This window comes from Glandiceps talaboti, chromosome 5 (genome assembly GCF_964340395.1).
Source record: "Glandiceps talaboti chromosome 5, keGlaTala1.1, whole genome shotgun sequence".
NCBI classification, from domain to species: Eukaryota; Metazoa; Hemichordata; class Enteropneusta; family Spengelidae; genus Glandiceps; species Glandiceps talaboti.
In genome coordinates, this window is record NC_135553.1 from 13,764,578 (window position 1) to 13,778,360 (window position 13,783).

The 13,783-nt window shown below is 36.3% G+C and overlaps 1 protein-coding gene across 1 annotated transcript; it reads left to right on the forward strand.

Annotated features, from left to right (window-relative positions):
* The first annotated feature begins 5,081 nt into the window (after positions 1–5,081).
* On the forward strand, positions 5,082–12,825 carry LOC144435381 (D-beta-hydroxybutyrate dehydrogenase-like). The gene is made up of 7 exons (XM_078123977.1): positions 5,082–5,159; positions 5,567–5,742; positions 6,305–6,413; positions 10,616–10,688; positions 11,431–11,492; positions 12,284–12,337; positions 12,733–12,825. Exons 1-7 carry the CDS (start codon positions 5,082–5,084, stop codon positions 12,823–12,825), a joined length of 645 nt encoding a protein of 214 aa, XP_077980103.1.
* Positions 12,826–13,783: the final 958 nt, after the last annotated feature.

The following is a 13,783-nucleotide window of genomic DNA, read 5'->3' on the forward strand; positions in this document are numbered from 1 at the left end:
TTGTCATACATAAATTTAGCTGTGACCATGGGCTAGTGTATCGATCGACCACATTCTGAAAATAATGCATGGCTTTCCTTGGAAATGTACCATTTAATTCATTTTCTCCATTGCCCAAACAAAAATACTCAGTACCTGAACAATAATTGAAATCTCTGACTAACCCTGAAGCTTTGGAGTATGTGGAGTGATAATATAAGTGGACCTGGCATTCTGGGCCACCTACTCACTTTTTGTTCACCTATCACACCATTTTATTTAAAAAGTTCAACCTTCACTGAGTACCATGGTGGAACTGTATTTGTTATTGTTCATTTGAAGTCAGTTTTTCACATTTTTTGAAATATAAATAAACTGAACAAGGCTTGGGTATACTTTATGTAAACATCATGTTCAAAGTTTAAGTTGAAACTTTTCTTACTTCATTTTTTCTCTTCATGTGCAAGTTTTACTTGCCAGATCATCTAAGAAACCCTTTTAAGTAGAAGTCTTTATTCCAAAACCAAATAATGTTGGTCCACAACATAGCAAAGTTCTAACTTTTGGTTTTGATGTTTCAAATAAAAGTATATGTTCAGTATATTGTTTCTGTGTCTGTTGTAATATCCCCCTAAAGTCTAATATCTAGCAAGACCACATATATGAAGTGCTGTCAAATGTGAGAACAATATATTGAGTCATCAGTCATCTTACAATTGTGTATTGGTTGCTGTTCAAAGCTGCATAGCTTGTAGTTAACCTCTTGTCTGTTTACATTCTGGGACTTCTTAGTTTTCCACTTCAGAACACAATAATGTCTCCCTCTCTACCAAACTCCCATGAGTGTTTAAATGACCCCATGTTAAACTTTAAAAAATACATTTTACCAAAATACTATGAATGTGTAAATGTTCAACTTTCCTCATAAGTACACACTACAAACTCCTTTCATTGTGCCATATTATTACTATGATTGTATAAATGGCCAACTTTCAATGTATAAATGGACAGTCAAAGGTCTGTCATGTTGCCATATTACTAAGAGTGTGTAGATGGCCTTATTTGTCACTTAAATTATCACACTCCAGGGCCTTCCATTGTACCATGATACCAAGGGTGTGTAAATGGTCCTGCTTTTCTGTTGAAAATACACACACCAAAGTATTACTTTGTAGCTTGTATTGTGTACATGATTTGACTTATTTGTGTCTTCTATTTAAAATACAGCAGAAATTGAATCTCTCATCTGTGGCCTGAGCTTTGGTGTCTTTGTGGTGACCATAGTATAAGGAACTTGAATGGATTCTAGGCTACTTGTTTGCTAACCTATCTCAGTCTTATCTCAAAAGCACAATACTTTAAACTCACTTTCCTAAATATAACAACAATGGAATAATTTTGATTCATGTTCCTCTTCCTGGAAAAATGCGTCAATGCAGGTAGTAGCTAGTCACTAACTGGACAAATCTGTAATGTACAGGAAAGAGTGTGACCTTTGTAAGCAGAATTTTTTATGTTATTCATTTTTTTATAAAGTAAATTTGTTAGTGAGATAAGGCACAACAATTTTTTGGCAGATGGGGGTGGGCCAGAGTTATTTATACAAATGCATCATGTAACCTACTTTAGACTCCATGTGAGTTCTGCCAACTATGGTCACTACACTGTCACCAGGACTCACTGCATGGTCATACATAAATTTAGCTGTGACCATGGGCTAGTGTATCAATCGACCACATTCTGAAAATAATGCATGGCACTACCTTGGAAATGTATCATTTAATTCATTTTCTCCATTGTCCAATCAAAAATACTTGGTACTTGAACATGTGAAGTGATAATGTAAGTGGACCTGGCATTCTGGGCCACATACTTACTTCTTTGTTCACCTGTCACACCATTTTATTTAAAATGTTCAACCTTGACTCAGACTGCAAAATTTTGGTGTGCTGGAACTGTATTTCTTATTGTCCATTTGAAGTCAGTTTTTCACATTTTTTGAAAAATAAATAAACTGAACAAGGATTGGGTATACTTTATGTAAACATCATGTTCAAAATTTGTTTCACTTCATGCACACAATTTACTTGCCAGATCATCTAAGAAACCCTTTTAAGTAGAAGTCTTTATTCCAAAACAAAATAATGTTGGTCCACAACATAGCAAAGTTCTAACTGTTGGTTTTGATGTTTCAATTAAAAATATATGATCAGTGTATTTTTCTGTGTCTGGTGTAATATCTGTGTCTGGTGTCATATCAGCCCATGACTTCAGAATTCAGAGCACTATACAAAAACCTATTTGTAATCACATTGTCCCTTTGTGAAGACCAGTTACAACAAGGGGTGTTCAAATTTGCCATATTGTTTTACCTTGTCTTTATTGGCCAATAAAATCATTGTCAAATAAAGGTAAAAGTTTGATTTTACACACCAGAATATGACTACAATCGTGTTTCAAGAAGTCTACTAATAACATGCTAACAACCTAGTAAACTTTAAACTGGTTTTGAAGTTTTCAAGAGTTTTTGGTATCTTTTCCTCTGTCTACTCTGCATTCTAAAAAGGAAGAAAGCATATGAAATTATGTCAAATACCAGATTATTACAGTAGGTTGTCAGTTTTCTGACAATTTTGCAGTTGCTGTTGTGTAAAGATACAACGGAAAATACAGGGATACTTAATTTACCTTTTAAAAATGCATAAAGGTCCTATTTTATACTTTACTTCCATGAGTATGTAAATGGCCCTACTTCCCACTTAAAAGTACACACTCGGTCCAAGGTCCTACTTTTAAGCTTATGCCCAGTAAATGCTTCACACCCAATGGCTCCATAAACCACGTCAGCCTGGGAAGGCTTCACAAGTTCACATGCCTACAGAAAGCTCAATAATGGTTGTTTCTTTAAACTGCGATGATTTTTGTATAGTCTGCTAGGGGAAGAATATACGATATCATGTTCATGGATTTAGCATCACAACAAACTAGGGGTCTCATAACACACACCCGTACTGAAGGCCTCATTTGTAATAAAACACACGTATGTGTGTGTGTGTGTGTGTGTGTGTGTGTGTGTGTAAATTAATTCATGGTCCGATTGTCCATCACAAAGTCCATGTTTGTTTGCAGAGTTCAACATAGTAATTACTTGTAGAGTACAATACAAGGTACAGTACTAGTAGCAGTGAATGACCTCTGGGGACACTTTGTAGGCCGCGATGTAGGAGATACTGGTTAACATTATATTTTTCATTTAGATATTTCCACACTTCAATCATATCCCCTCTTTTTCTCCTATATAACATACTTGGGGTTGCATAACTTAAGTCACGCAGTTCTCTAAGTTTCTTGGTGGCTCTCCCTAGAACATTTTCAATTAAGTTAGTATCTTTAGTAAACCGAGTTTTATCATAAGCTTACAAATGACACTGGTAAGACTAACTGGTCTGTAGTTGCCGGCCTCAGATTTGGACCTTTCTTAAAAATGGGAGTCACGTGCGCCTCCCTCCAGGCTGTGGGAACTTGTTGGATGTCAGTGAATCATTAAAATGATCTGCTGGGGAACACAAATTACTCCAGCCAATTCTCGGGAATCCTAATGGTGCAATAACTTCAAGGCTATTTACCATATCATCTTCATTGGTAAGGACTAAGTTCAGTATATTTGGTTGAGTATTTGGTCTGAAATGTGTGAGTTCTTTCACATGCTGGTAGAGAAAGCAGTCCCTTGCTGTTTCAAGTAATAGTGATGCATTAGTGTTGGAGCCTGGTTGTACAGTACAATCATTCCAATTTATTCCTGGAGTGTTGAAATCACCAACAATCATGCGTTGATGAACATATTCTATTAAGTGATGATCGCAGCTGTGCATTGTTTTCAGATCTAGAGTTACTATTGGGAGAGCGGTAAACACAACTTAATAAGAAGAGCCAGTGATGAAGCATACATCAACAGTATCTGTTTTGATAAGCTGAGATGTTATGATTGGTGTTCTTCTCGATAGCCAATTGACGATGGAGCGGCATGTGACATCCACATGCAAGAGTGCATACTTTCATTTACGAAATATAGCTCGCATTTGTAAATTTCTTCCACGTTTGTCACTTGAAAGGCTCATTCATGCTTTCATTTTTTCTAAGTTAGACTATTGTAATGTACTGTTTCTTGGGCTTCCTTTGTGTTTACTACGGAAACTACAGCTCGTTCAAAATAGCGCGGCTCGCCTATTGTCTGGCTGCCGCAAGCATGATCATATATCTCCTGTTCTAAGATCACTTCACTGGCTCCCAATCGAGTGTAGAATTGAATTCAAAGTTTTACTACTGGTTTTTAAGGCACTTCATGGTCTTGCTCCTATGTACATTGTTGATCTTTTAACACCCAGAGATAATACGCGTCGTCTGCGTTCTTCAGATTCGGGCTTGCTCGAGGTTCCGTTTACGAGGTCATCTTTCGTCTACAAACGGGCCTTCAGCCATGTTGCTCCGCGGCTATGGAACGACTTACCGACTGGGATTAGAATGTGTAATACCGTTGACTGTTTTAAGAAAAGTTTAAAAACGCATCTCTTCCGCAAAGCTTTTAATTAAATGTCTTTTAAGATGTATCAAGTATTGTTTTAATGTCAAGCGCTTTTTCTTTTTTTTAACTTTGTGAACCGTTTAGAGCATTTTATGGATTTACGGTATAGAAAAATAAATATTATTATTATTATTATTATTATTATTATTATTATTATGACGCCTGACACTAGTGCTTCTGCGTTACACTCGGAGCAATACCAATGTATCATCGATTCCTCTTTACTGATGCTTGCTTACGTTTCTTCAGACAGACGTGAGCAGTCAATACATACACATTTTTCGCATTCTACTAGTCTAGTATCAGGGTGGTTAGACTCTTTATTGCAAACAAAAGAGTTAGATAAAGTCATATAGCGTTAAACTCTATATATGGCGTCCTTCCCTACCTCATTGTGTACAAGGTCAATTTGCAAGGATATTCTAATTTCTAAGACTTCGGATTGAGCTCAACAGTAGGACATACAGACATAAATAAGCTCTGCATATCCACTTCGTCAAACTTTCTAGATTAAGTCAAAATGTATCTCATGAGACGTATAAGCTCGTTAACGCTATTGCGAAGCCTGTCCGCGAGCAACAGAACGGTTAGTTCGAAGGTAAGCACTTCACGAATGACACATATTTGCAATATGTCGAGGTTACTACCCATACACAGACCAAAGCTATAAGCCAAATAGAAATGGGTGAGACGAACCGATGAGAGGGTAAGGAAGTGACTTATAGTGACAAAGGGGCGCACATCAATCCACATATGTAAGACAGAGTGGAAACATTTGACATCAGTTAAGCGCTGACACAATTCGGGACATAGAACCCTTGTTGATAGCTACCAAACTGACGCTAGACGTCAACGCATTGTTACATTCATTGTGGTAGGAGAGGTCACGAGGTGCGTCACTTCATATATAATACATTGTCACAAGCAACGAATATGCCATAAGACAGTTATATATCTATTACACACGTCGTTGTGGCATGGTTATCTTTATTGACATCTCAACAGACGGGCGATTTATCTCGCATTCATTATGGCAAAGTTGCCTTAGTCACCGGTTCAAGTGACACTGGAGGTATTGGCTTCGCTATAGCAAGGAGCCTGGCAAAGAGAGGATGCAGTATCATCCTAAGTGGTGGTCGAGACAGCGATAAAGTGGTGTCTCTTAGGAAAGAATTGGAAGGGTAAGTGGAATTTGTCGGTAAGTATTTTGGACGTTGACTGTGTGATGCAATACATGTAATATATATGTTTTACCTTGGTGTGTTACTCTAAGTATATTACAACTAAGTTAAGGGGCGTGGGTCAGATCCGCAATATAAACTAATGGAATGCTTCAATCAGGTACTTTTTGGATGCACTCAACAAGTACCAATTACCTCAAGATCGTAGAAAAAACACACATGCCCAAACCTGTAATTGATATATATGGAATTGCGCGATATCTATTATATTATACAAGATGAGGTTTATGGAAATATTCCAAATTTAGATAAAAACCGTGTACCAAGTTGGTCCATGTCCCTGTAACGGGGAGAAGTATGCTAACTTTATTGTCTAAAAGAATTATATACGTATATTTGAAAAGTGGGACGTAGGTTAGTATTCATTCAGAAAGAACAAGTTAGCTGCATGCCTAACTTTCATTTTGATAGAGTTGATTCACGATTCTTACATTGAATTTAAAAGCGATAGATATGCATGCTAATTTTTTTAAGCATCCTTTCCTCCAACATGTCTTTTCAGACAATATGAAGTTTCAGCTCATTACATCAGAGCCGATTTGAACGTTCTTGCTGCAATCAATACACTATACGACGACGTCAAACATATATATGCTGAAGGGTTGGACACAGTGTGTGAACTTAAGGGAAAATGACTACTGGTCATAAGGACCGACATGTAGCAAATGCTGCTGGTCCTTAAGGAAAACTGCTGGTCCATACTCAATGCAGTTCACGTTCACGACCTATATTTATATACCCTCCATTTACAGATTAAATGATTTTGAACTTTAATATGATACAACATATCTTTAGATATACTAAAGTAAAAGAGAGTACAACGAATTGTTCACTATCCACTATTATTTTATAAAATTTCCACTCACAGAGTCAACAAATAACTTGGAAGTAAATTTTGATTCACTACCAAGAAATATTTGACTCTATGAGTAGAGATTTTCATTTGTAACTATGAATCCAGAGACTATGAATAGTCATTCTCGCATAATCTGATCCTATAGACTAAAGTGGTCTGAGACTGAATGTATTCATTACACCATAGAAATACATATCCATAGATTGTAGATAATATGGGTGAATGAATCATTAAATATACATTATCTGCAATCTCTAAGAGATCACAGTCCTCTCCTTCCTCTCTGTACGATTCACTAAATTCTGAATCACATAATCCAAAGTCAGATTCATCGTCTGTGGCAACAGCTGATGTAGCTTTCCAACTCTTAGCGAACGTAGACGCACAAATTCATCATGGCAGAAATAAAAGTTTTGTCGCATAACTATCCCTCTTGAAAACTTTGTATTCACTTTATTTAAATTTCCATCCACAAAAGTGACATGGAGCGGTTTCGTCTTCCTTCAAATATGTACTGAAGCCCCCCCCCCCCCATAAAGCCCTACCCGTATACCCTACCGTGGTGTATTGATTATCGTCTCTGACTCGACTGTTTGTGTAAGAAATCTGACCATGATGAAGAGAACTATGGCTAAACATGTCTTACAATGCAAGTTTTTTTTGACGTGGGAGCGTGATATGGTAACTGTACTGTAGTGTGTCATCCACTATATGTACCCGTGTTTGGCACGATGCAGTAATTTTCCAGATACAACAATGGCAACAAAAATGCAACATTTCTAAGTTTATACGTTGATTACAACATGACAGGACATACATTAGCATATGAATCAAATTGAAAGCAATCAGACTACGCATTTTTTTTACTGTTTTACAAAAAAACTATAATCGTACTGAAGATATTTTACGAAGTGTACCTGCCTTCTTTATTAGTTAAAACGCCATTTTCAGAGTAGTTTATATGTTTTCCGTCAGTTTGTTTTGATCATGGCCACATACATGGGGAACTCCGGTAAATTGATCGGGAAACCCGCTAACATTTACCGGCTTTAATACCAGCCTTTCAAAAATAGTGTCTGTTTAAATTCGTCTTCTTCTTCGGAAGTTCATTGCTGCCTTCTAAATATCGCCACATACTTTATAAATACAACGTGGAACTGTCTCAAACACGTTAAAAGTTTCATACACTTTAATAGAACAGTAAACTTTACAACAATTAATATATCATGGCGGGAAAAGACGCATGCGCTGAATGCGTAAAATGGGTCTGAATGTCTAAGACGTTCTGATTAGTCAAGACACAAATAATTGGAGAAATTCGGTCAATCATGTGTTTGCTAACATAATTTCATAAAGTAAATGCTGTATGCTACGTCATATGTAGACATATCAACATTGACAACAACACGTAGCGAGCTAGCTCTGTGTCGCTTAACTTGAACGAGATGATGTCGAGAGTAAAATAGGTAACACAAGATCAGATTCGTGTAGGTGAAATTGGATATATCTTTGAATAAATGTTATTATTTACTCCAAATTTCAGTCGGTCATAAGGACCGATACGTTGTTGTAATTCTGAAAAACTGTCGGTCCGAACGGAAATCTGTTGGTCTCGGGCCGAAGGACCGGCGTTAATTTCGCACGCTGGTTGGACATACTTGTCAATAATGCAGGTAAATTATTACACCACTTTTAATATGTAACACAGACATATTTAAAGACTCTGACAAATCTTAAAGGCCCATTATACAGTCCAATGTTCATAAATATCTTATCAGTGGAGTTATGAAGATTACATACATGTATTCGTTCAGGACCATTATTTTTCTGTTGCTCTACAAAACAACTTTCTTTCGTAATCCAAGTGCACCTGTAAGTGCAGGGCATGAATTTTTGAAATCACGGGGAGAATAATGACGTCATCGTGTGTGACGTACCATAATCATCCACTTTTCTTTTTTACTTATATTTACATGTGCTCCTTTTAAACGTGTATTTCTTTTTCCTCCAAATGTGACTAAAACAATATCTCGATTTCTCCCTCCTTATATAATTTAATTGCATGGTTGACAAAAATGAAATATCTATGAATGATAGAAGGATGCTTTTGAACAAAAAGAAAACATAATAAATTCAGAGAGGTTATCTCGTTCCTAATTATCAGGTATTCTTAGTATTCATCTAATGGAAGAGTTCCCACTGGAAACCTGGGAAAGAGACCTTCGAGTTAATCTGACTGCTCCATTCTATCTCACTAAACTATGTTTACCAGATATGAAACGTAAAGGTAGGAGTCATTTGCATACAGTCGTCCAATCACTTTTCATTTATGTCACTTCTAATTATGAATTGCAGTGTCTCAAAGTCATGCATGCATCTTTCTATCCCTAGCCCTCTTATTATCTGTGTGTTGTTTGATAACTATCTTGAACTGTTTATAACTCTTATAATAAACAACTCTTTGATAATATGAGGGCAATTACAGTTAATAAATATTCATTTCAACATGTTTGCATTTATATATATATGGTGGGGAAGAATACTAAACATGAGTTCGTGTTGTGGATCAATGGCAAGTGTTCAATATGCTTCGTATTGTTCAACCAAACATGGAATAAATGGTCTAACAAAGGTTTGTTATTCTAAAGTCTAATTTAATGACATACAAACCATGTGTAGCCATCAATTACAACATAAATACAGACGCATGAGTTTACCCCTTTGTATATGTCACTTCGTCATGTACGTACGGAACACTTTACTGAGACAGTGAGAGAGTGAGAAATACATGTTGACTGATCGTGTCCGTGCAACATCATATGTCAGTTTTCCTCGTGTCTGTGGGTTACCCCAGCACAGACTGTCCCTCGAGGCTTAGGAATAGCACAGAAAGTAATACTGGGAGTAGAGAGAGTACAGAATTACAAAATTAGGTGTTGAACGTGAAAATAGTAGTTTTGTTTAAATGCTCAATCTTACGAGTTTCATTCAATTTTTTCTTCCGTAAGGAAGAGATATATTTATGGGTGGAAATCTGTGTGTCTGTGTGTCTGTGTGTCTGTCTGTCTGTCTGTCTGTCTGTCTGTGTCATCGTTTTCTCCATAATGGCGTGCTCAATTCAAACGAGATTTTGAAGACGTATTCCGTAGGTTAATGGCAAGACTTGATTAGGTTTCGGTAAAAATCCCGTGAATATTAATGAGCAATTTACATAATTAATGATTTTCGGTAATTAGGCTATATCTGAAGAATGCACGCTTCAAATTCATTATAACTTGGTACACACATTTGTGATACCAAAGTGCACCTGTCCTGAAACTATTACTAATGTAGCTTTTAGTTTTAATAAGTTATTGGCATATTTTCGATTGGCCACAAAAAAGAAAAAAATAGTTTCTCGTCAGGAAATGTTGCTTAAAGTGGTGCGACGTTATCACCATTTTCTAAAACACGACTGGCTCAATTCAAACGAAATTTATTACATGTGTTTTGTAGGGTAGTGGCAAGAACTGATTAAATTTTGGTGAACATCCCAAGAATATTAACGAGAATTTTACATAATTAATGCTTTTCGGTAATTAGGCTATATCTCAAGAACGCACGCTTCAAATTCAATATAATTTGATACATGCATTTGCGATACCAAAGCGCACTTGTCCTGAAAATGTTACAGTACATGTTGAGGTTGGCCAGGAGATCACTAACAGCAATGAGCAAATAGCAATCAGTGAGAAAAAATAACTTATTACATATGTTCTGTATTCCAACAATTGTCTGTAGGAACGACAATCTCAAAACTTTGCCCTTACGGAAGACATTCAGTTTACATCTCGTATATTTTGTACTCCAACAATGACAAGTGTGTTTCAACAACGAGGGTCTCTAACACAAACATAATTTTACTAATATCTTATTTCCGTGAGATAGACATACATTTGTTATAATTTCCTCTCACAGGTGACTGCATTAGAAACCCTTGGCAGTGGGGTGACTTGTAACTCCATAGCTCCTGCTATGGCAGATACTGTATGTGAGTAATAGTAGCGCTTACAGTGAGGGCAAAATGCAATCACACAGAGCCATCATATAACATAGCCTTTACAATTATGAAACGAGTTGTAGCGTCATGGATATTTCAAAATGAATGGAAATAGGGTATAATTATACATTATTTGTAATATTTACAACAGTTACCTTTTCTGTGTTGTCATACAAACAACATTCGTCCAATGTATTTATAGCTTGTGTTCAATCAACAAGGAATATCCATGAATGTGCATCTTAGGTGTCAACAAACAATAATACTAAACTACGCTTTACCACTTTTAGTATAGTGTAGTTTAGAATTCCGTGTGTTATTCACTTATTCGACCCACTGATTCAGAATTGTGTTTATTTACCAGCTGCAGCAATCGTAAGATCTGTTGCATAGCAGTTAGCTTTAGAAGTAAACCAAATATCTGAATGGATAATATACTTCGTTGAGTACACCAAAAAGTGGCATTGAAGTCGGAATCGTAATAAAAAGTACTCATGCCTAACCCTATCAATGCTATATAGACATTTAAACACTATTACATGTAAACACCATTCAATATAAGTTGTATATATATAAATATTTAAAGCTGTAATGTTAATAGACAAAATGATTACACTAGACTTGTCTTAACGTAGTGGAAGCAGGAGGAAATTGCCTTTTTCCGAAAACCAATTATTTTAATGCATCTTTTAATGTGTATGAACTAACTTTGGTTTATTTATTTTTTTGGTAGTGGTTCGAGAAATGATCGAAACTAAGGCTGAAACATGGGGCGTATCTTTAGAAGAAGCAAAGGTAGCAACTATTAAAATAACTTCATGTAACTAATAGTGTTGAAGAGACTTTTAGCATATTCTGAAGAAATGCTCGTACTTTGACTGTATGTAATAGTATAGATTGCTCCCCTTGGATGATAACACCATATATGTACCCAATGGAGATGCATAAAGGCCAAGGTCAAGGTCAACGTGTTCAAATTACTGTTTCGCATTATTGAATGAGTTTTTAAACCACTAGCCCACTACATTCCTCATTTCTATGCAATACCATCGCGTTTGTTTTGGTCAGTGCCAGAAAGAGAATGTAAGAATAGGATTTTGGTGCGACAAAAAGAAAAGTGTATTCCTTTGTAAACACCAATGGTGATTCAAAATTCAAAAGAGTCCAGCTAGACTGCCTGTCACACGATTGTCATGAAATTAAAGTAGACAAATTATGATGGAAAGTTAACACATTTCCCATAACAATTACCACTGATTATGTTCTATGAACTCATCATTCATTCATTCATGTATGTATAACAACGTATTGGTAGAAAGTGTATAACGTTTACAGAGAGACATCGTACATGTCAAAGAATTACTTATAAACCAGAAATGCCTATTTAATTGTTCCTTTCCACTGTGATAATCTGCCATAGTCTCTTTTTTGATGTTTCACGAAGCTTGAGAAGTTAGAAACAATCAGGGTATTCAATATAAAATAAGCTGAAGAATGGCATTCAATGTTTAAAGATTAAATACCACGTTTATTCTAGCCATTAATTATTACAAGGTACCTGTTTTTACTTCTCTTCTTTATTCAAGAAAAAGTCCCTGGAGACGTATAACCCTTCTGGTCAACTGGTTGGACTCGATCAGGTAAGATAACCCTTCCATGGGAGTTTGTTTTACACCTGGAAAGTACCATTGACAACGCGTCTTGTGCCAAACCCCATGGAGGTCACGTTGGCGTAAAATAGTACTCTTCTTTATCACAGGTTCGTATTTAGCACAACATTTTATTGTAGTCACTTCTGGTTCAGAAGCAGAAATTGTGTACACTACACAATAATCAATATGGTCAGTCTGCATGTTGTGTATGAATGTCATCAATACAAGGTTAATTAATACTTGAGAGGCAAAACTGTCCGGAGGTGACGTGGGTGTCCGTGATGTACTGTCAAAACGAAATTGCAGCGTTTGTGTCTATCTAATGACATCTATTGTGAATATAATATGATGAAGTTTTGCTGTCCTGTCTTGTACTTTCGCAGATTGGCGAGTTGTCAACGTTCCTGTGTTCACCTGCAGCTGACCAGACAACCGGTTCGGTTTATGTTATAGATGCGGGGTTAAGTGCGCGGTAAAGTATCGTAGAGGTGTGGTAATGAGAATCATTGTGAATTGTCTGTTATTCGAGTATGAAGGACCGATTGTCTATCTAGTACCAATCATTTGTATACTGTATTGTACCTTACTTGAAGGAATTAGAAAGATTTTTTTCATACTGCATTTTGTTTATTGAAGGTCACTTGGTGGGACTGGTTTAAACCAGATACAAACTGAATGCCTCTCATAAGGTTTTATTTCATTTTGACTTAGTAGAGAACACGTATTTCTCTAGTGACCGTAGAAGTCGTTGTGGTAGATGATTGTTTCACAAACTGTTCCAGAAAATCATGCCTTGATGTAGCATTAGTATTTCAATCAAGGCGAACGTGTATTATAAGATGTATGAAACAATCCACAAAGCATAGATGCATAAGTGTAAAACATTAATTATTGCAAATGCGTGTAATTGTTATAAAGGTTTTGAGACTTCAAAGGCTATCCATTCCACGTACAATAAATGCTAGAAAAATGCTGATAAGACTCAATATTCTACATGCAATTCCTCTCAAATGGAATACAAAGTATTTTATTTTAAAAGTGGAACCCTGAGATACTGAGAAAACAATGTTAGGAAAACGATGTATGACAAAAACAAATATTGATTGCTTGAGTCAGGTCTAAAAGCATGTAAGAGAATATGCATACAAAGTCACTGACCATCAACTTCCCACTCACCGTAGTTTTCAAGTCTTTTACTCATGAAAGTGTAATGCTGAGAGCGTGTGCACATTAGTTAGACAATAAACCAAGGGGAAAAGGAACGTATATAGACTACAGACATGAACACATTTTGGCACACGTAATTAGCCTGGGACTAGCCTAGCTTGTAAGTGCACGGATCTTGTCCATAATCTAATCAGCTCTTGTTTTAACCAATTTGAAAACAAAAGTGTCTAACACATTTGGTCTATTTATCTTGTATGCACGTCAGAC